Source organism: Tiliqua scincoides, chromosome 7, assembly GCF_035046505.1.
Source record: "Tiliqua scincoides isolate rTilSci1 chromosome 7, rTilSci1.hap2, whole genome shotgun sequence".
In the NCBI taxonomy this organism is placed as follows: Eukaryota; Metazoa; Chordata; class Lepidosauria; order Squamata; family Scincidae; genus Tiliqua; species Tiliqua scincoides.
The window spans coordinates 39,373,959-39,397,956 of record NC_089827.1 but is presented as its reverse complement, the minus strand read 5'-3'; the positions used below and the strand labels follow the sequence as shown (position 1 = coordinate 39,397,956).

At 43.5% G+C, this 23,998-nt stretch overlaps 1 protein-coding gene and 1 pseudogene across 1 annotated transcript in view; one reads left to right on the top strand and one right to left on the bottom strand.

Moving 5' to 3' along the window:
• Positions 1 to 23,772, bottom strand: part of SLC15A5 (solute carrier family 15 member 5) — a 50,076-nt gene extending 26,304 nt beyond the window's left edge. Inside the window, exons 1-5 of the mRNA XM_066633792.1 lie at positions 23,394 to 23,772; positions 20,465 to 20,687; positions 14,655 to 14,824; positions 7,416 to 7,636; positions 4,523 to 4,709 (exon numbers count right to left, since the gene is read on the bottom strand). Of these exons, the coding sequence (XP_066489889.1) occupies positions 4,523 to 4,709; positions 7,416 to 7,636; positions 14,655 to 14,824; positions 20,465 to 20,687; positions 23,394 to 23,772 (1,180 nt within the window). The remainder of the gene's footprint in view (positions 1 to 4,522; positions 4,710 to 7,415; positions 7,637 to 14,654; positions 14,825 to 20,464; positions 20,688 to 23,393) is intronic.
• Positions 13,608 to 13,724, top strand: LOC136657728 (5S ribosomal RNA; annotated as a pseudogene).
• Positions 23,773 to 23,998: the final 226 nt, after the last annotated feature.

Sequence of the window (23,998 nt, the reverse complement as noted above, 5' to 3'; positions counted from 1 at the left end):
TTCCTCCCTGTTGGTGCAATATCAAAATTGATAACACTGTCTCAACGTCCAGAACTGGCACTAAAACTACAGTAGCAATCAAGGGACCCAGATTCTACATTAGTTTGGTGATGCAGGCTACTGAATCCACTGCACCAGTGGAAAAGCCATCAAGGAACAAGTCATGCAAATACCCACAAAGTGACACCAAGTGAAACATTTAACCTTGTGAACTTTTTGAGTGTCTTGCTCTCCAGACTTCATGACTTGACAATGTAACCAGAAGAACTGCCAGCACTCCTATCTGAATGTTCTTTCCAACAGCTCAATAGAGATGCAATTTTATTTTAAATCCTGAGTAATTGCCACCTGCTGTTTCACACACACGACTTTGCACAAAGCTTCACAACAAAGTTAATTAGGCTAATTCTAGGCAGATTAATACTTCCTGTCTTTTGGCACTGGCTGTGCCACATGCTATGGGGTACTGAATTAAATACTAGGACAGGAAATGTTGATTTTTAATCGTGTGTGTTTTTTAAATTGCACTACAGGATAGGAGATAGTTTAAATTGGAAACACATTCCAATTGTTAAGTTCATGCAAATGGAAAAGGATTTCTAAACAGAACATGCTTCCAGAATGAGGAACCACCTAAAACAGAAATGAGAAAGGGATTCTCATCCTAGTGTTGGCCAGTCTACACAGTACTGTTTTTTAAGTAGCAATCAAAGCACTTCACATACAGGGTGACCCCCCAAAAAACAGAACCCACAAATCTTTGAATAAAACTGTTAATTTTAATTTTTCTTCTTTTTTCTTTCAGGGTATACAAGTCAACTTTGTGCATGAAATATTGGCACAATAATCTTCCCCAATATGTCTTGGTCAACCAAGGAAAAGACATTTTGCGTGGAGGCCTATTTCGCCAACAAATCATACACTGTAGTGCAAGCCAATTTTCGGAGAAAGTTTCAGTGTCGTCATGCTCCATCAAAAAGCAGAATTTTTGACTGGGTTCAGAAGTTCAGAGAGTATGGGACTGTGCAAAATCTTAATTCTAAAGGTCTACTTATTCTGGTCGGAGGGTGAGTGCTAGAACAGAAAGGAACATTGATGCTGTACGGGACTCAGTGGGGCGGAGCCCAAGGAAATCACTTCGACAACGCAGTCAAGAGCTGGGAATCTCTTGAGAGTCTTTGAGGTGTGTTCTAAAATCAGATCTTCATTTGTATCCTTACCAGATCCAAATAAAGCAAAAACTTACGGAGGCGGACATGGAAAAACACATAACCATGTGTGAATGGTTTTGTGACACAATCGAAGACAATCCAGACTTCTTGGATCATGTTTAGTTCTCTGACGAAGCGCACTTTCTGCTGTCAGGACATGTTAATAGCAAAAACAATGTTTATTGGGGTACAGCTGCACTGGAGGATGTGTTACAGAGGCCGTTACACTCAACAAAGTGCACAGCATGGGTAGCAATTTCTAAAAATGGCATTATCGGTCCATATTGGTATGAAGACGAAAATAAGAGACCTCAAACGGTGAATACGGAGCGCTATGTGGCAGTGCTGAGGAAGTTTTGGGCATCACTGGGACGACGCAGAGGGATAGATCGAGATGAACAGTGGTTCCAGCAAGACGGGGCCACCCCACACACATCAAATGACTCCCTAGCCTGGCTGAGAGAGCAATTTTAGGAGAGACTGATCAGTAGGAAGTGTGACGTTGAGTGGGCACCGCACTCACCGGACTTGAACCCCCCAGATTTTTATCTGTGGGGGTATCTCAAGGATAATGTGTACCAGAACAACCCTCAAACAATTGGTGTATTGAAAGCAGCAATCACAGCAAAAATCAGGCAGATCCCCAAAGAGGAATGTGTTTGAGTAGTTGACAATTTTGCACGACGTATGCAAGTTTGCCTCCAACGCCACGGAGCCCATTTGGAGCATATTTTGGAAAGAACATGACTTTTATGCAAAGCGACCAAGATAACTGAAACTTTGGGGAATAATTGTACACAGATTGAAGTTTGAGTCCATTAAGTTTCTTGAAATTTACTGGACCTTTGTAGGATTTAATAACATTTTTATGGGTTCTGTTTTTTGGGGGTCACCCTGTACATTCTTGCCACAAGCCTCACAACAATCCTGTAAAATTGGTCAATATTATTACTTTGCCAATGGGGATCTGAGGCTGGGAGATGGTAACTTGCTTGTGTCCACCTGGGTGAAGAACCCAAGCTGTCTCTTTGAACCGGAGACTTCCTAGGCATTGTGCTACAATATCTCAATATCCCAATCAGATCTTTTGAATTAGATCTACATGAAGGAGACATCAGGGCTAATGTCTTTTCAAATTCACTTTCAATGTTATTTATGCCTACTAACCCAAGGCTATCTGTAATAACCTGTATAGTATAGCATGTGATGTAGGAATGGTTCAGATCTCTGTTCATCTAGAAAGTTCCTGGATAATGTCTTCCATGTTGCTTTCATTCAACCTCACAAGTCTGTTATGAAGCTGAAAGGCATCTCTGAGCGCCTTAGAGCAGTGTTTCTCAAACTGTGGGTCAGGACCCACTAGGTGGGTTGCGTGTCCATTCCTTTCAATATTTTATTTTTAATATATTAGACTTGATGCTCCCATGGTATGTAACTTCATTTGGGGAAATGTGACAGAAATGTGACAAATGTGACAGAAATGTGACAGTACTTATACCAGGTTACAATGGCTATGCCTTTAACAATGATAGTCAATGGGACTTACTCCTGGGTAAGTGTGGGTAGGATTGCAGCCTAGGATTGTTAAAAGTTTTCCTGCATGATGATGTCACTTCCAGTCATGACATCACTTCCAGTTAGTCCTGACAGATTCTCATTCTAAAAAGTGGGTCCTGGTGCTAAAAGTGTGAGAACCACTGCCCTAGAGGAAAGGGCAAATTATAAATGCAATAAGCAAACTACCGTAGATACTCGTCTATAAGTTGACCCCACAGATAAGTCAAGGGCAAGTTTTGAGCCAACAATCATGGAATTTTCTATGACCCTTGGATAAGTCGGGGGTTAAACTTAGGGGGGTGTCTGACTATAGTTTTGTCTGATTTTACCAGAGGCCTGAAAAATAACCTACCACTAATTGTTACATAAGAACTGTAATCTCTAATTTATTAAAAACACAGTAAAAGATCATAAGATACATTTTTATTCTTTTTAAATTCTGGTCTTCACCACCTTTTTGTAAACACTATCAGAGTAAGTGCATGGTAAAAAACATACCAGTGGTTCCCAACCTGGTATTCATGTACTCCCAGGGACACTCAACAGGACCTTTAGGGGTACTTGAAAAAGAATGGAATAATGGCAGATAAAGGCAGGCCGTGCTCCAGAATGCATAGCCTGGAAGGGAGGTAAGCTAGATGGCTGTGAAAGCCCCACCAATAGCTAGTTTTTGATCATCAATTCATGTATGAACCAGTGATTGAAAACCAGCACAGTAAAAAAGCTGAAACATAATATGGAAAGTGATCAATCACCCAGAATTTCTCAGCACACTTCTGGTGCAAAACAGTGCAAAGGCAGAGTCTTCTGTTCCTCAAACAGATAAAAAGAGGAACACTGTGATAAATACATGAAGTCTGGGCTTTCATATGGAGGAGATGAGGGCTTGTCTTACTAATTACAAACATTTTGCTAATAGGAAGGGTACAATTTATGGAAATGGGCTGCCAAGGGATATGCCAGTGAAAATGTTTGAACCATGAATCAAATCCACCTTTAAGGTGTCTGGTGTGTTAAGCCAGAAGCTCTACGTACAACATACAACCCATAACACAAAACTGGGAGTGTGCAATTCAATTCACAGCAGAGAGATGCAGCTGCATATATTTGCAGCCCTTTTTACTTAGAAGTAGACCCACTGCTTTCCATGGGTGCTATTCTGAAGTAATGGTGCACTGAATTGTAGCCTGGAAAGGAGGGTCCCATCCTGGTGTTTCAAAAAACAGAACTGCTTTGCAAGCATTTGCAAAAGGGAACCAGGCTGCAGCAGAAGGAAGGAGGTTAAAAGGTTAACTCTGGCTGGAATTTCCCCCTTGCCCCTTCCCCCTAGAAATGATCTCTGCCCTGGTGCCTGCCTGCTTGAGAAAGGAAACTGTTCAGAGTTGAAAGGCTCTGCCTCTGATTGACCTGGAGATAAGGCGAAGTGAGAATTAGAGCTTGATTACTTGGCAAAAATTTCACATACTATACAGTGAGTATCTACGGTAATTGTGATGTTTTCTAAAGCCTAAAACGTACACTAAGGGCACTAAGGTTAGTTAAAAATGAAGGTTCTTCTCCTTACCTCATAGTAAGAGGTATGTAAATATCTGGGAAGCCACATCCAATTATGCCTAAATATTTTAGTTAAAAGCTCCTCTGCATAACCTCAAACAATTATTTAATTTACAAATGCTACTGAGTGCCAACTGAATCAAAAGCAATTGCTCTCATCTGCAGAAACCAGCATGGTCCTAAAAAGAAATGATACTCACCGATGTAGACTGTAGGGGACCATCCATTCCTTTTGGCATTAAAGAGACAAGTGTTGAAACAGTCTAAAATGGGAGCCAGAATCAAGAATGGCAGGATGCTTATCACATTCATGGATGCAATTGGCAAGAAAAACCCATTCAGATTCAAATTTGAATTCATGGTCTGGAGATAGAATCCTGAAGGTATCTGCATTGCAAGGGGAAACACATTATTCTATGTGTTGACTTTATGTGCTTCAGTTTCTAGGGCAAATGTTCTTTTTCGAAAAGGCACATGCTTTATTTTGGGCTAGAATTGCAGAACTCAGAGAGTTAAGTAAGTATCAATACAGATCAAGGGCAGCAATCTTTGTTCAGATGTTGGCCATACAGTCAAGCTATTGTACCACTCCTGCTTGATGTTTAGCCCCGAGACACCTTTGTCAGTATGTATCAGATTTTTACCACATTTGTATCCAACAGATGCAAACCTGACATATACTGGAAAAAAATGATCAACGCACATGATGAAGTAGGCACATGATGCCCAAAGTGAGCACAGCACTGGTCAATTCAACCCTGATGGTGCCCCTTCCAGCTTTTGCATTGGAAGCATGAAAATCAACCTCTCCGAATACTTGTACAGCTGTCTCACTGCCTACAATATAACACTTAAATATTACTTAACAAAGACTTGCAACAAATTCAACCAAACATGGACTAGCGACTGTTTTAGGATCTATTCAGTGGCAGTATAGTGGTGAAGTGTACATTGTTTTCTGCCAGATTCCACTGTAGTTCCACTGTAGATTGGTGGAACTATTCAGAGTGACCAGATCTTTGTTACTGTGTTCCTAGTTAAGGAAACTAGGGAGGAGTCCTTGGAAGGAGCCCCCTATGACTAATCTTCACAACATACTGAATGAAAGTTGCTTGTCTCTGTTCCTTCTTGGACGCTGGATTATGGCAGCGAGATGTCAGACACCCACTTGTTCTATTGTTTTGGATACTTTTCAGCCTGTAGACTCTTGAGAATGTGAACAAACTCCTAGGAAGTATGAATGAATTTACCAGTAGTCTTGACCCATGCCCATCATGGCTAATTAAAGCTGCCAGAGGTGGGATGGTTTGGGAGATGGAGGTGGTCATTAATGCTTCCTTACAAGTGGGTAGAATGGCTGCTAGATTGAAAGAAGTGTTGATGAGGCCACTACTCAGGAAACCCTCCCTAGAGTCCTCCATACACAACATTGATTGGCTCCTAATCTTCCCTTTTTGGGCAAGGAGATTCTTTAGACCCATTTCATTCCAATTTCCAACCTGAGTTTGGGACCATAACCAACTTGGTTGCCCTTGCTGTGGATTGTGTGCATCCCTTTGGATACAATCAACCATGGCATCCTTCTGGATTGACGCATGGGATTGGAACTGGGTGGTACGGTTTTGTGCTGGTTTCAGTCCTATCTTAAAGGTCCTATCTTCTTACTAAGGAACTACTGACTGGCCCCTCAGTTCATGGCCTTTGGGGTCCCACATGATTTGATGTTGTCTCCTATGCTGTTTAATATCTCCATGAAACCACTGTGGGAGGTAACCTGAAGAGTTAGGCTGCAATCCTAACCATACTTTCCTGAAAGTAAGCCCCAGTGAACAAAATAGGACTTACTTCTGAGTAGACCTGGTTAGGATTATGCCCTTAGTCTCAGAAGTCACCAGAATGCTGATGACACCTAGTTCTCTTACTCTGTGTCATCTGATCTCAGCGAGTCATTGGAAGTCCTGAACTAGATCTGGAGGCAGTTACATGGATGTGGATTAATAGGTTGAAGCTTAATCCAAACAAGATGGAGTTGGTCTGCAGGATATCTTATTATGGATAGTCAGTCGGTCCTTGATGAGGTATTACTCCTACTCCAAGAGCTTGTGCACAGATTGTGGGTGCTCTTGAACCTGCTCCTAGGGGGACAAGTGGCAGCAGTAATCAGGAAGACCTCGGTCCATGTTTATCTGGTGTACCGGAAATGACCTGAACAATGCAGATCTATGTGGGGCTGCCCTTGAAAAGTATCCAGAAAGTGCAAAATGGTGCAATAGACTACTAATGAAGGCTGCGCAAGGGGAGAATGTTATGCCCATAATGCGATTATCTGGCTGTCCATTGGATTCCAGATCCAATTCAAGGTGCTGGTTTAGCCCTGCACAGCTTGGGTCCTTAATCCTTCAATTCCCTGTTTTAGATAGTGAAGTACTTTCCCTTTCTATCTCCATCCCAGTCACACTCACACACTGGACAGCTTCCCTGGAAAGAGGCTGGTTCTACACTTCAGGTAGATTTAGGACTACATTCCTTTCTGAAGTCTGCCTGTTCTTCCTGGTAACAGGAAGTAATGTACTGCCTTTTGAATCCACAACCTACCCAACAACCGCATTCACAATCTCTGGTGCTCCTTTTATTTTGCTCCCTCAGCCTCTGTAACCAATCATAAGTTGCACTCTCTCAAATGACTGGCTATTGGTCCATAGTTAAAAGCCAATGAGAACTCTTGGAGAGAATGTTGAATAATTGGTTGGAGTGGTCACTTGCTGACCAATTAAAACTGCAGGGTTTATGGCGTCTCCATAAACATATGGTGTTTATGACTCCATATGGTGTCCTAGCTCTCTCTTATGAGCCTGTTCCAGAGGGCTTCCAAGAGCTAACCCAATGGGGAGCGCATTACCATGGTCAGGACTCAAGATTACAAATGCATGAATGGTACAGGAATTGTTGGTGATGAATCTTGACATCACCTTGAGATATGGTAATATTTCATAGTAGAATGGCCAACAATAGACCCAAACCCCAAGTTTGCCTGCTCCAGAATATAAATGTATTTTCAGTTCCTAGTTAGGACCAAAAGGGTTATTTACTCACCTGCATAATACACGTTCTATAGAGGACTTGAAAGACAAAGAAAGGGAAGAGACGAACAAGCAATTTTGTGCTTTCCACTTCCGTTTCACTGTACCGGCCACCGTAGTTTTCCTTGGCGTGGTCCAGCCAGTTTGTGACATTGCCAATGAAATAGCGACATTTCACACAATGCTCTTTTAGTGCATTTGCAAATACTCTGCAGGCTGTCAGCAAGGAACTACCTGTGGAAAAGTCAAAGTAGTCAGCGTGTAACATCCGAGACATCTCTGATGTGCTGATTCTTGCTGCAGTCACTCAGACAGATTGGCATGCTGGACCTCTGAGTACTAGACCACTACTGGCATGCTGGACCACTCAATAATACATGTTCTATAGAGCTAGAGAGTTACGTTCCAAGAGCTGGAGAGGCTGCAGTAACTGCAAGCAAAGAAGAATGAAGTGTGGGGCCTACACATGACATCAGCGCCAAGGTTTCTAAGTGAAAGATCATGGTAGCAGAATAGGACAAACCAAGGCACCAAGCAAGTAGTAGGCATAGGAAACAAGGGCAGTAGGAGAAAGTCCGCAAGCACAAAGGGCAGGTACTGGCTTCCTTCAGTGGCACTGTCCTGACTGGGGAAATACAGAAAGTCTTAGAGCTACACAGCAGAGAGTGGGATGGAATTTGTTCTTCTGGGTCATATAGCTTCAGGGATCAGGAAAATTCCAGTCTATGGTGTCCTTAGGTGGAGCAGTCAGGAACATCTCAGGTCCACTGCCTCTGTGCTATTTACCATGCTCCTCATGCACTGCCAGATTTCAGGGCAGTGCTCAAGGAGTAAAGCAAGGAGGGGAATAAAATGCTTCTCACTCTAGCAACCAGGAAGCTCATCCCTGTGGCTTGCATTGGTGGAAGTTTAAAGGGCGGTGACAACAGCAGTCTTAGGGTGAAAGGCACCCTCAATCTGCTGCCCCATTGAACCCCTTGCAATCTGCCGCTGATGCAACCCGCATCAGATGGCTGCACAGATGCGCCATCCTTATCTCCTAAACTGCCTGGCTATACAGCTGCCATGATGGCATTAGCACCCATGTTCTTGCCCCAACCTAAAGCGTTCCCAGATTGAGCATGGAGTTCACAGTCACCTGTAGGTCTCCAAGTCTCATCTGGTGTTTTGTCATTACTGAAGGGACCCATACTCAGGTATAAAGTCTAAAGTGGGAATCAGCCTCAACAACCAGTTCACACCAAGCAGATTTGGAACTGGTCAGGAAAAAAAATGCAACGCATCCAAAACAAGGGGGTTATGTGAATTCATTACAACCCCAGGTATAGATTGCAGCTCACAAGCTGTACGTTTGCTTAGTCAAAGCTAAGACATAACAGCAGGTACATGTGAAGTGCATTGTATGTCAATCGCCTGCAACTTACTGATGGGCAGAATCCTAAAGAAATATATACTTCCATGTGACATAGTTTGGATTACAAGTTTTTGGTTTCCAAAATCCTATTTACAGAATTATTTTTGGGACATGTTTCTAGATCCATCCCTCCCTCCCTCCCATCTCAGCAAAGGTTGCAACACCAAGAATACAGATTTTACTGCAGAAATTCCTTGCAAGTGGAGGACATGTACACCCGAGAGGTCTTCAGCTCACAACTCCTTCTTCATTCACTTCAACTGAGGGTGCAGCTCTGAACAGGCAAGTGACTGCAAACATATGCACCCCATACACTGAAATGGATAGGGAAATCTGCTTGCATAGAAGCTCCACATCTACACTGGAGTCGGCACAGGGCTCTACCATCAGGATATTAGAGATATGCCTGCCGGGATTTAGTGCCAAACTAAAGAACAGATTAAGAAATGTTTTACAAGCAATATTCTTCTCCTTCACCCTCTCTCCTGAAAATCTTGGCTTCAGTCTTCTGCACCTCTGACCTTGAACTAATCTATGCTACTTAATTATGGTTCTTAAAAAGTCTCCATGGCTCTCCAGATGATTTCCCCCCCCCTTCCCATCTTTGGTCAACTGCCAATTGTCAAAATTATAGCTGGGTAAAGAAATGCAAATGAAATCCCTGCTTGACATATGCATGGACTGCATTTGGAAAAAGCTACCTTAAAATAAAATACAATCATTTCTTTAAGGTCACCTATGGACTTGAATTATTGACTGGAGGGAGAATTTCTAGACAACTCATCTGATTGGAAAGAGCCAAAACAAGGTTATAAACTTGGCTGTTAAGGGGAGAAAGAAAAGCCCTGATAGAATTGTACTCAAGTTGGGCAATCCTAGCCAAGAATGGAAATTAAAGACAAAAGGCTTAGTGAACAAAAAGAACAGCATGTCCCAAATCTGCTATGACATGACTTGGGATACTTTTGCCTTCATTTTCTCTTTCACACAAGCTGACCGGGTGGTTTTAGGATTCAGGCAGCCCAATCCTATACTGCCTGGTGCCCAGAGGAGCAGCAGCACCAAGGTGGGCTACAGCTGCATCCTTTGGGCACCACACCAGCTGCCGGAGTCTTCTTGGGGGAATGGGACATTTGTCCCCCTCCCCTGGGTAAAGGCACAGGCCCTGCAATGGATCTCCTCCACTCTGCACTGGCTATTTTGCCAGTGCAGACTGGGGAAGCTCCATGACAGGCTTTTCAGCCCGACATGGAGCATAGGATCCAGCGGAGCAGGGCTCCTGACATGTTTCCTCCCCCACCCCACCCTACCCTGCTTCTCCCCCGCCCCAAAAGTACTCAGTGCTGGCTGGCTCTGCAAGAGCTCCAGCCTGCCCTCCACACAGTGCTGAGGCTCAGTATTGACCGACCCTTTTCTCTGGGTGCCGCAGATGTGCTTTATATCACATTTGCAACATCCAGAACCGGCACTAGATGTCAGCACCAGTGCTAATGGAGATCGGGATTGGGCCCTCATTCTCTAACACATTACTGATAGAAGACATGCCCAAGGGCAACAACATATCACTCACAGAGGGAGTAGTTCCATTCTGCTTAAGAGTAGCTGCTGTTTGCATTCTGTTGGAGAAAGCTTCTTGAACAACACCAGTCTACAGTTCTTTGGGCAAGGTCCTCAAGCATGCAGTGGTGGACTGGCTTCAGGGATTCCTGGAGGAAACTGGTTGTCTGAACTTTTTCAGTTTGGCTTCTTGTCCAGGTCTGGGACTGAAGTGGCTTTGGTCTCTTTGGTGGATGACCTATGCTGGGAACAGTACAGGAGGGTCCCTGCGTCCCTGTTGATTCTGCTGGACCTCTTGGAGGCATTCAGTACCATTGATGATGGTATCCTTCTGGATGGCCTATCCAGGTTGGGGTAAGGGACACTATGTTAAGGGGCAACTGTCCCTCTCCACCACAGTGTAGCATACTTTGCTAGCTGCTATTTGCTGGTATTTCTTCTGCATCTTTTTAGACTGTGAATCATTTGAGGGACAGGGAACCATTTTTTTCCCCTATGTATAAACTTCCTTGTTAAGAAACTTTCTTGTTGAAAATTCTTCTTCTTATAATCTGAAGGACTACCTACATGAAGCTGCCCATCCTGTAAAATCGTTTAGGGAGACTCTCTTGCAGGGAGAGTCTGCTGCCATTGGAGGCTCAATGATTGTCGACCCATGACAGGCCCTTTTCAGTGATAGCCCCTGCATTGTGGAACGCTGTGGTCCTTTGTGTCTGGCCCCCTCACTGTTTGTTTTTCATCACAAGTTGAAGGCCTGACTTTTTCATCAGGTCTTCATAGAGTTTTTATAATTTTGTCTGCCTAAGAAGTTGTCTCCAGGTTACATAGTAGTTTTTTTTTTTTTTTTGGTGCATTGCTGTTCTTTAGTTATGTTTGGATGTTAACTGCACTTTTTTATTTTTTAACATTTTTTTGTAAGCCATCCTGAATCCTTGCTGAGAAGGGCAGAACATAAATTTTAAAATGAACAAATAAATATAGCTCCTTGAGCCTCAATTCATCTTGTGTAAAACGGGAACAAAAGCATCTCAACTCACAAGGATGTTGCAGAGAGCATATTCAATACACATTGTTAAAGACTAAACACAATCAATTGTGTATGATTAAGAGAACAGATGCTAATAACCACACCAAAATAAGCTAAAAATCCATATGATTAATATACGTGGGGAGTGAAAAACAGAAGGAATTATTCCTGGAGTATTTTACAACATAAATTTAATCTTGTCTAAAGACATATGCCTCCTTGTTTATGGTAATGGAGGGAGAGACTCGCACTCTCTGCTGAAGCACAAAGTTAATACTGTGTAATATTACAATGCAATGTAACATTGGCTGAAACCTGAAAAGGATTGCCCAGGTTTTTTTTTTTAATTTTCGTAGGTTCATTCAAACGATCCTGCATTATGCATTAATACTGCATTTAACCAGCCTAGTGACACATTGTATATTGCTTCTGAATCTGGTGTTTCATATTTTATTTATTAATTTTTTACCCTGTCTTTCTTCTCCCAAAGGGAGGTGTGAAAGGCAGTTTACAACAACCAAACAATAAAACAGAAACTTTAAACGAAACAAAATAGAGCCAGTACAGGGGAAAGAAAACCACACACACACGTGCGCGCGCACACACACACACGCGCACACGCGCGCGCGCACACACAGGAGGACAAGATAGCAACACCAACAAATGAATAAAATGAAGCCCCACAAACAAAGAGAATAAATAGGTTTACAGCTGTTATCTATATACTGGTGGAAAATGGTTATCTTGATTTCCAAAGGCAGGGAAGTCCATACGCAGGGTGCCACCCACAGAGAAGGCCCTACCTTGTGCCACTGCCAGCTGGACCTCTGCTGGTGATGGAAAGTATGAGAACCCCCTCCAGCTGACCTCAGGGGACAAGCGTATCACAGCCATTGACAGACTCATCCTCCACGATCAGACAAGTTCATGCAGACAAGTCTATTCCAGCCAAGATAACTACTGTATGTGAACCCTCCAAGTTCAGAGGTAAAGTAACTCATTTGATACTAGCCCAAGGGTATTTCTGTTTTATAATTCACATTTTTGTCCTAATAAGCTGATTGCATTTCTCTTCTCTACACACCATTCTGAGCAAGAAGAACACACAGTCTTTCTTAGCAATTGAATTGCAGTTGTTCACTGCAGGTGTTTTAAAAGCTTGCCAAAACATCAGATTCAGGCTAACCGAAGGTTGGCTGGGAAGGATTTCAACATCCTGTTAGTGCCCCAGATTTATTTATTTATTTATTTATTTATTTATTTATAGAGTTTCTATTCCGCCTTCTCCTGATGAGGGCAATCAAGGTGGCTCAACAGTATTAAAACAGCTTCTTTCTCTAGAGTTTATTTCTCTACTAACTGCAGTAAATATCATATAAATTAACACAATTTAATTCCAAGATGGCCACTCAAATTATTAGTTAGCTTGCTAGCACTCAAAGGCAGGAGCAGGGGCTGTAGCTCAGAGCACCTGCTTTGCATGTTACAAACTGATACAGTATTAAAATGCCATGCCTATTTTCTCCTATACAAACCTCAGTGTTTGTAGCTACTCTTCAGTCCAAGAAATGGATTCTGCAGGGAAATCCCTCAGTTGGTCCTATGTGTCTGCCAGACTCCTGTTTGCCTACCTATTTATTTTATTTATTTCAGTCTGCTACAGCATGCTCTTCAATCTTCATATTTTCAAAATGGTGTACAAAATATTTTAACACACTGTGGGAAGGCACTAAGTAACCAATTTGAAAGCAGCAGAATAAAAATAAAACAGACACATAAAAAAAAATCAAGCTCAACAGCAGAAAAACAGCAGACAAAAATCAGTCACAAGAATAAAATCATAATTACTAAGGTTAGAATGTACTGACTTCACCTGGCATCTAAAGCTTAGCACTGAAGGAGCCGGGCAGACTCTCTGGTGATGATATTGCATGAACAGGGCCTATAGGGCTGCGATGTCTTCAGGACTGGCCTGGAATCAGTATCAATCTTCAAGTGACTGCTGAAACAATCCTGCAGATTTTAAATAGGAACTCTCTGTTCTAATAATGTTGGGAAATTTTTTTTCCAGTGCTACCGTTGGCCAGAGTTGGTAACTGTAAGGAGCTAAAACCAAAAAGGTCCTATCCCCAGTTACCACCCATCTCATCTCTCCCAGGTGGGAGCATGCAGCAAAGGGGGGATCAGACAAAAATATGTTAATACCCACTAGCAACTGTTACCCTGCACATGCTGGATCTCATCTGATCTTGGAAGCTAAGCAGGGTCAGGCCTGGTTAGTACTTGGATGGGAGACCGCCTGGGAATACCGGGTGCTGTAGGCTGATACCATAGTCGTTTGAGACTGAAGGTTCCCAACCATGTTAATACCCAGGCAGGCTCATATGGGAGCATCTAGCCCTTCATGTAATAGGCTCCAAGTGTCCTGCCTGCCTATCCAGTCTTCTTTTAGTTACTTGTGCACTCTTCCTTGCACCTCTGGGCTCAGGTTCACAGAGATGAAAGCACAGAATGTTTGTCACATCCTCTGCTTTTGGACCACCTGTTCTATTAAAAGTTCATTTTAGGGTAGCATATCTCAGACTCTGGGCTGGGACCCACTAGTGGGTTGTGAGCCAATTTCAGGTGAGTCTTGTATTGAAAATACAGAGCTGAAAATACAGGGTACAGATCTTCTGGGCAGGGCGGGCTCCTGGTTGAAGAGAGGCATGGTGCTTTGCCCTGAATAGGTGGGAAGATGGGACACTGGAAAGGGGGGAGGGCTGTGGGGCTGGAAAAGGATCCATGTTCTGCTTTGACTTCCAAGCTGGAATGTTTGAATATGCAAAATATGCAAAATAACAGCATGAGTGTGCTGTGTAATGTGACCTTTGGCTGATTGCGGCTTGGGTTGGAAGTCTAAATTGATGGTGTCACTTCCTTCCATGACATCACTTCCAGGTTAATGACATCACTTCTGGTGGGTCTTGATAGATTGTCATTCTAAATAGTGGCTCCCAGGGTTAAAAAGTTTGAGAACCACTATTCTAGGGGCTTAGCCATGAACCTGCTGAATTCTTCCATCTAGCCATTATATGGCAGGCATCAGTACACCCACCAGTAATAAAAGAAAGCTGTATGCATAAATATGTATAGAACTGCTTCTTGGTTTCTACTGAGTGCAAATGAAAGATTCATGCTTACAACATTTCAAAGAAAGAGCTTCCACCCACCTTGTTTTAAAAATATTTCTATCAGATAATTTAACTGCTTACCTTTAGGGGGCTGGTAAATCATTTCACTGCGTGCCATATGAACTGTGATCAGAGACATCAGGACAGACACAAAGGGAATGAGAAAGCCAAGGTTTTTGGCCACCGATTGCTGAATGTATGAAATGCTGACAAAGACAATGGCTGAACTTAAATTTACCAGCCAATAAAACCTACAGAAAGAAATGCAGAAAAAGTCATTTCTGGAGGGATACAAGGAAGTCATTAGAAAAACTTCAGTTCATTTTAAAACAGAATTTGTAGGGCAGGTTTGGACGTGACAATCCTGGGCAGCCAGCCAAATGTGCAGTCTGAGCTTGGCTGGTAGCGCTTTTGTTTCATGTCCAAAGAGGGAGGTCGTGCAGGAAGCCTTTGCAGTCTGTATGCACACCTGGGGATGCATGCGAGATCTCGAACACAGTTAGACACGTATTGCTAAGCTGATGGATGCAGTCCGTTTCGCCCCTCTCTGGAGCTGCCTTGTGTGTGTTTGGCACACCTGATCTGCATGCAGAAACTATAAGTAGTGGTAAAAATGTGAATGCCCCACTCCCAGTTCTGCTGAAGTACAGATATCTGTCCTACCTGTTTGCTCAAGTACCGTGGCACTTGGGAAACTGGTTTTACTTCTCCACAAGAGAAGTCAGAAGCAGCAGGCAGGGAGTGCTATAGCCCCTGTTGAAGTCAAAGACCAGCAGATTTGTCACTCTGTTCTAAAGCATTCCTTCCCACATTTCTCCAACAAAAACAGGTCATGCCTGTATCACCCCTGGCCTCACACAAGGGATCACATCCTCATTACATATTGTGGGAGGTTCTATTCCCACAACCCATGCAAATTGATTTGAATACACCAGAAATATAAAATTCATCATCGTAGTAAAGAGTTACATGCTTGCGGTTGGTATTCTAAATGACAACATTTAGTCAATTTATTAGTAAGTAATCTGTTGGAAGTCCTTTTGTGCAGCTAAGAAGGTGCCCCAGATTTAAATTTTTTTTTTTTAAATACAAGTACTTATTCAAATAGCACATGGCAGATGCTGCCTTTAGAACAGGCGCCACCACCCCTTCTCTCACACACTCTAATGGGAATGCCTCTAAGAAAACAAGAGCAGCCCTGCTGGATCAGACCACATGTTATCTAGCCCAGCATCCTGCTTCTCTCATTTTGCCAACCAGATGCCTGCCTCCAAGAAACATAAAGACAAAAAGCAGTATCCTTTCTTCCCCCAGCACACAGCATTCTAAAATGTATTATCTCTTAACACAGAGGTTCTATTTAATCAACATGACTAGCAGTATCTACCTACTCCAAAAACTTGTCTAATTCCTTTTTAAAGCCATCCAAACTATTGGCTATCACCACAATTTCTAGCAGCAAAATCCATAAATGAAAGTGCTACTCTGCTGTGGCCCCCATGGGCGTCATTTGAAGAATATGCCTCTCCCTTCAGAACTATCGCTTTATTCACAAGGAAGTTATGCAGTTGCTATCTATTAACAAAAAGCTCAATCCTCTCTTCCCCCCCTCCCCGCACGCTGATGCAGCCATACCAAAAACAGGTGTGCTGAATCCAGCAAGGTGGCGGGCAGGATTGGGAAGCTTCACAGACGAAAGCCGGTTTCAATCCCCTTACAGTTCAGTAAGCCTCCTGCTCCACAGTATCTCTCCTCAGACTTGTGCTAGCAATTTTGCTAGGGCAAGTTCAAGGCGAGAAAGGGGGCATGGAGGCTGCAGGAGAAGGGGATAAGGAACCAGCATGTGCCATCACTGCTGGGTCCATCTCCTCCTACAATCTTTCTGTCCCCATTCCACCCCCTCCTGCCTCTCCCACTGAATCTGCTCTGGCAGGCAAGCCAGTGATGTGGGCTGGACGGTGCTGGCGTCCCAGCAACATGCTACTGAGCGCACTACCGGAGAGTGCTTTACGGCACTTTTGCCACAGTTAGTGATGGTAGAACACTTATTCCATCAGTGCTAAAGCGCTGTTAGATAGATTAAAACTCATACAATCAATTGATTACAATTTCTTTAAATGAGGGACAGCTCTACGGCTAAAGTGTTTTTCAAGTCTCAGTCATTTAAGACCAAGAGCATTGAAGGACTCCCTAAAGTTGGGGCCTAACCTTTACATGTTGGAGGTCCAGAGAGTGTAAGAACCCCCAAGTTGGTTTTAACTCTGAGCAAAATAATATCTCTACTTGTCAGAACAGAGAATGACACTACCCGAGTTGAAGCAGTACATCTGCGCAGTGTGCCTCATGGAATACAGACAGCAGCCAAAGGAAGGAACAATGACAGATCCAATTTGAGTGAATTTAGTGCTGCTGAGAGTCCTTTGGCAGCTGTCAAGGGTGCTAGTGAAGCATCTGAGTGCCAGGAAGCTGAGATTCCCATCCACCAAGGTCACCCCCCACACACACACACACACAAATTCCTGAGAATGTCAACATTTTGTTTCTTTGGTAGCCCATTTCTGTTCCTTTGAAAACATTTGTATCACAAGAAGTCATGGGAGTTATCTATGAAGTTTGGGCTTAAAAGATTATTAAGTTTGTCATGAGGGGAAGACAAAAATCCGTTCTCCCTTGGCTCCACAAGGAGAACGCACCATGCTCAATTTATAAACAGCAGAGATACGGAGAAAGACATATATATTTGTAGGCAGCAGTCTGCTGAGTCAGACCAACAGCTCACCTTACCCAGCATCCTGTTCCCACAGTGGCCAGCCAGACAGGTACAGGAAGCCCATAAGCAGAAGGAAATACCCTTCTCCCACTGCTGATGTTCTGGAAAGTGGTATTCAAGAGCACTGCTGGCCCATTCACGAGGCCACCTTATGTGGGTTGCATCAGCAGCAGATTGTGAGAGGTGTGGGGGGGGGAGCAGATCAGGGGTGCATTTCACCACCAACCTCCAACCTGCTACAAAAGCAAACTGCAATGAACTGCTTCCCACTAACTCAAGAAGCAGATAATTCCCCTCCTTGCTGAGTGCCTCACACTCTGCCTTGAAACCCAGAAGTCGGCACTTCTGGGTTTCATAGCAGTGCACAAGAAGTATAGTAAGTGTTTTGTTTATGTAGCAGGGAGGCAGCAGACCCAAGATAGCATCAGGTGGCTTTCCAGTCATGCTGCCCCTGTTCAAGGACATATTGCCTCTGACCCTGTTCTCCAGGAATTTGTCTAATCTCCTTTTAAAGCCATCAAAGCCAGTGGCTGTCACCACATTCCACAGACTAATCATGCACTGTATGAAGAAGTATCTCTCTTTGTCTTTCCTAAACCTCCTGCCAATTGGTTTCATTGGATGTCCCCCAATTCTAGTGTTGCAATTGGAGAAAAACTACTCTGCTTGAAGCTACTATGAGGTAGTTACTAGGCTCAGGCCCGGAAGGGGGCAGGGATGGCAGAGGAGGCCTCTGCTATATCTTAGCCCTCTTTGTGGGCCTGAAAGCCCTATATGGGGCTACTTGGACTTGTGCCAATGATTTAGCTGGCACAGATCCAACTAGCCCCATTGGGAAGGCTGGGGCTCGACATGGCGTAAGAGTCCCCGGCCTGCCCAATTTCAGCACTGGATATGGCATGGGCTGTGCAGCCCCCACTGTGCTAGTGCTGAATAGAATTGGGCTGGAAGCTTCATTTTGCTAGATATAAAATCACAATCAGGTGTTTTTTTCCTGGCCTTACATAGCTATAGAAATTCATTTTTTTCATCCATCTTCCCTCAGTATACTATGGCGAAAGCCCCAAGCGGTGCCCCACTCAGATTACCCCAAGGATACATTTTACAGGCATTACAAGTCCTTTGTAATCTACACCAAAAAGTGTCGCTTTGATTAAACAAAAACTCGGAATTACTAGGACCATAGTACAATAAATTCTCTAGAGCCATCATTTAGATTGGTCTTCAGCCGCAATTCTCTGGAGTCTTATTTAATCAAGATGATGTTGCTAATTAAGGATTAAAACTCAGAACTGAATGAAAAAAGGAAGGTCTCTCTCTCTCTCTCTCATTCTCTCCTTTGGGCAGGTCAAGGAGGAAAAATTTGCTTGAAGGAATCGAACAATTTTTCACCTTTAGTAAAGCTGCCCTATTCAGGAGCATTTGGATTTAATCCAAAAACAGAGATATTAACATAATAGGAGGGGGAAGAAAAAAAAGACATTATGCTCAGAAAAAAAACACATTCCCACAGGAAGAGAACTAATACATTTTTAATTTGTACTTCCATTATCAATATAAAATGTTGTAAGTGTGATGGGACTGGGACAAGGTGGGATGCAGAGACACCCCCCCCCCAAAAAAAAAAAAAAAAAAATCACTGCATACCTGAATTCCTGTCACCACGTACCCATTTAGATAAAGGCTGGTGCAAAAACCTGTCTAAAAAGATCCCATTGGACTTGTGGTAGTCCACAGATGCTTATAAGGGAACCTCCATTTTACTCAGTCCAGTCCTTGGGAACATGAAAACCTTATGGCAACACGACTGAAATTTGAGTGGAGACTTCCCTAGGGAGTCTTGCATGGAGCTATTCAGATCTTATAAGCCACTGTGGCTAGATTCTCCATACCACCCAGTAGTATAAAGAGAAACAGTCTAGTGATAAGGTAAATGGTGTTTATTTTCTAATGTACTTCCTGTTAGGATATATTTTAACAAAAGAGATGTTACGAACAGATCTGAATGGGAGGTCTATGGAATTCATTGCCCTAGTCATATTCTTAATTCTCCTGCTGATGTCTTCTTCCATGATAAGTTTTGACAGCTAGGAACACGAATGTTAAACTACACATGTTCTTTATAAGAATGCAAGAATTGCCTTGCTGGATCAAACCAGGATTTCTCTATTTGTAGCAGGAAATGCACAAATCTTGATCAGTATCATCTCCTCAATTATCCGGACCAGGGGTGTCCAAACTTTTTGACAGGAGGGCCATATCATCTCTCTGACACTGTGTTGGAGGGCCGGGGAAAAAAATTAATTTACATTTCAAATGTGAAAAAATTTACATAAATAAATACATTAGAGATGGAACTTATATGAATGAATGGTCTTACAATAGCTCATGCCCTATAAAAGGCCTTGCACAAAGCAAAACCAGCCTTTCCTTTGCTGCCACTGCTGCATCACAGATGTGAAACAGCAAACAGTGGAAAGAGCCCTCGTCCCACAGCTCCCATGAGAAGTCGAACAGTTGTCCGTCACGCTGAGAGTAGTTGCATCAGGCCAGCACAGGCTCCAGCAAGTCTCTGGAGGGCCAGAGGTTCATTGGAGACTAGAAGTTCCCTCAGGGCCGGATTGGGAGTCCTCAAGGGCTGCAAGTGGCCCCAGGGCTGGGGTTTGTGCACCCCTGATCTGGACAACCGGAAATCTCTGGGAACCTACCAGCAGGATATGAAGATGACAGCCATACCCTGTTTGCTTTGAACAGCACGTCATTTAAATAGTCTGTTGCCTCTGAACATATTCTACTTAAGTGTTATGGCCAATAGCAACTGAAAGAACCCTGTCTCCATCACATTGTTACAATCACCCTTCTCACTTTCCTTTGTAAAATGAAGTCCTCCCAGAAGGGACTATCCCCTTAACTCTGTGAGCATCTTGATAGTGCTGTCTACAGAAGAAAAAAAATCTGTTAGCACACAACTGGACACTCTTTGAGAAACCAAGCATATCAACAATTAGAAAAACAATTCTTAGGCAAAATATAGGTTCTCCCCAAAAAATCCTAAAAAGATTTCTGCAATGCCATCTCTTTCCCTGGCTATTCTTCCATTGCAACAGTGTGAAGCACTAACCAGGTGAAAAATGACAGAAGCTCCTTTTGTCCATGTTCATCAAGATTGTATGTACTTAAGGGGCACACTGCGGCTCTAATTCCTCCTGAGCCAAGGCAGGCAGCAGACAATCCAATGCAAAAGATGACCTTCTGCTCTCTTGTAGCCAGGCTGTGAAGGACATAGAGCTTATCTATGTAAACATCTTCAAAGGGGAAGGCAACAATGGGTAGCAAGGCTGTACCTGCAACAGGAAACAGAAGCATACCAGACTGAAGAATATGAGAGAGTGAGTCTATTTCAGAATTGCCATGCAGGGTCAGGTCCTCCAGAACATTGTATATGACAGTGGTAGGTCACCTGCTTCATGGAAGCTCATTGTCATCCGAGATGACGACAACCATGCCCTGTTTGGTTCCTGCACCTGGTAATCAGGGGTATCCTAGCCAATGGTCAAGCAAGACGTATAAGCAAACATGATTAAGACAGCCATGCCTCCAACCAATAGCATCTCTTTTTTATATAACATAGTTATGGATCCTCACAGCACTTTCCCCTTGCACCATTTTCCTGCTCAAAATTACCCTTTGAAATTGTTTTTTAGTCACTTCAGGGATTAAAAAAAAAAACAAACAGCAGTGAGTATATGTAGTAGCACTTAGGGTAGTTCTGCCCTGTGCTAGTGAGATTGCCATTTTGAGAGTACTTGGGGTGAAGTAATTAGAGTGTGAAACACATATCCAAATCCTTACTTAGCACTGAGACTTACTGAGTAAGTTGAGGTCAGTTGCTTGCTTGCTTGCTTGCTTTCTCTCTCTCTCACTCACTCTGACTTTTAAAGCTCCAACCAGACTGATATCACCTTCCCCAGAGGGACGCACCTGCATTTCATGTCTCCTCACCAGAAGAGCTGTTACTTTTGGAGCTGGGATAAGGCCATCTCAATAGTGACGCTCTTGAGTGTTACTTTAGAATCTCCTCCCCCCTCACGCTTGTTCCACCCCCCTTTCTGTTGGTTTTAGACAATAGCAAAGCACATTGGCTAGAGGGTATTTGGGACCCTCTCATCTCCTTCCCTGGCTGCTCTGCTGGGATCATTCTTTCTTCTGGTTTTTGTTCAGCTGATTAATGGATTTTGATTGTGGGTATTATGTTTTAGTTGTTCTATTATGTATTTGTTACAGTATTGTTAGCTGCCTTACATAGGAACAGAAGAGAAGCCCTGCTGAATCAGGCTAAAGATCCATCTAGTCCAGCTTCCTGTATCTCACAGTGGCCCACCAGATGCTTCAGGGAGCACATAAGACAACAAGATACCTGCTTCCTGTTGCCATTCCCTTGCACCTGGCATTCTGAGGCTGCCTACTTCTAAAACCAGGAGGCTGCATGTACCCATCATGGTTTGTAACCTGTGATGGACTTTTCCTCCAGAAATCTGTCCAATCCCCTTCTAAAGATATCTAGGCCAGGTGCCATCATCATAGTCTTGTGGAGTCTTTGACTGAAACATGCAGGATACAAATAGCCCAATACAATAAAACCTCGCAAGAACAAAGCACCTTGGAGCATCTTAAATACTAACCAATTTATTTCAGTGTACACTTTCATGCACTACAGTCCATTTCACACTATGCATCCAACAAAGTAGATGGTAGTCCAAGGAAAGCATATGCTGAAATAAATGAGTTTGCCTTTAAGGTGCTACAGGATGCTTTGTTGTTTCTACACAGAGCAGTGTTTCTCAAACTGTGGACTGGAACCCACTAGCTGGGTCACAAACCAATTTCAGGTGGGCCCCCATTCATTTCAATGTTTTATTTTTAATATATTAGACTTGATGCTACCATGGTGAGTGACTGCATTGGGGGAAATGTTACAGATCTGTTCTTTTAACAGGCTATTGTGTGTATATCTACATTTACCACCGGGTAGATGGGACTCGTCAGCCTGGGAAGGCAGCTCATCTGAGAGAAGGAAAACTCTGATCCCAAACCTCCACTGCCTTGTGGCTACATCCAGTTATGGAAAAGGCTTCAGGAGTCAACCTCAAGGCAAAATCTGGAGCCGGAATCCTTGAGGCAGTTCATGGCTGAACACAGTTACATTCTGGCAACTCCTGCGACGCCGCTGGAACCAACTGTATTGGCCTCTGCCTTTCCATTGGACCATTTCAGCGACGTGGAGAGGGGGGATTTGCTGCATGGGTAACAGCCTATCCTCCATACCTACTTTACCCAGGCTTCGCGCACTGGAGAGGACACTGTTCCAGAACCACCATTCAGAGTGTGACACCATAGTCTTCCGAGAATGAAGGATGTGTGTATATGATAGTCAATGGGGCTTACTCCTGGGTAAGTGTGGGTAGGATTGCAGCCTAGGATTGTTAAAACTATTCCTGCTTGATGATGTCACTTCCAGTCATGACATCGCTTCTGGTGAGTCATGACAGATTCTCATTCTAAAAAGTGGGTCCCAGTGCTAAAAGTGTGAGAACTACTGACACTGAGACTAACACCACTTCCACTCTAGAAGATGCTACCTCACAGGTTCTTGTGAGTCTAAAATGAGACTATGCCATGATTGCTGAGCTTCTCTGAGGAAGGATGTGATAAGAATGCAATAAATAAGATTACCATTCCCTGGGGAACTTTTGACAGATGTGCATCCAAAACACCTCCAATCCTTACATTCCACACACTTTCAATACTCACATTTCACACATCAGCATTGCCCATCTGTTGATCTTCTGCCTGTCCCACCAGGATCAGCTATAGACCATTTCACCTTCATAGTAGGGGTTACATTCAATGGCACCTCTTGCTATGGCAAGAAAGCCAATGTTTTGGTACATTTAGGCACACAGCTCAGACAGCTACTGTCTAACAACACTCTACATTTTAATAATCATCAAAGAAACTATTCACCACAAACAAGAAGGCCAGATACCCACCTATAAAATGAAGTAGTGCACACATGTAAACCAATCTGATCCGCCCCAACAGGCACTCAGCAAGCCAGCCCATCAGAACGGGTGCCACCATGCAGGCCCCCACAAAGCCCAGGTTGATAATGACCGCCTGGTAGTTGCAGTAGCCAAGCTTGATAGTGCAGAAAAGGATCATGTTGCAGACAATGCCAAAGAAGGTAAACTTCTCACACAGTTCCACCAGCAACAAGCAAATTGTCACCTGCAGTCCGTTTGGAGATGTGGAACCAGACATGCCGTCACCTCCATTGTATGTGAGGAAGAGTTTTCTTCTCCCCTGCTTCTCAGAGATGTGGTTTCGGAGTTGCTTGTCCTGCAGGACTTTGACGCCTATGGGAGGCATTGCTTGGTGTCGCTGGGTAAGACTAGCTGGGAACAGTGCACACTCTTGGTACGTGCCCCTCAGTTACCTTCTTCTGCAATGAACACAGAGGTGAGAACTTTGTGTTAAATTCCACACCTCAGCACAACAATTCTCACAACCTTTCTCCTGTATGTTCCTGTTTCAGGATCCAAGACATTGATATTAACTTATCTGAGCCCAGAACTTGGGCAGAAACCAATCTGTT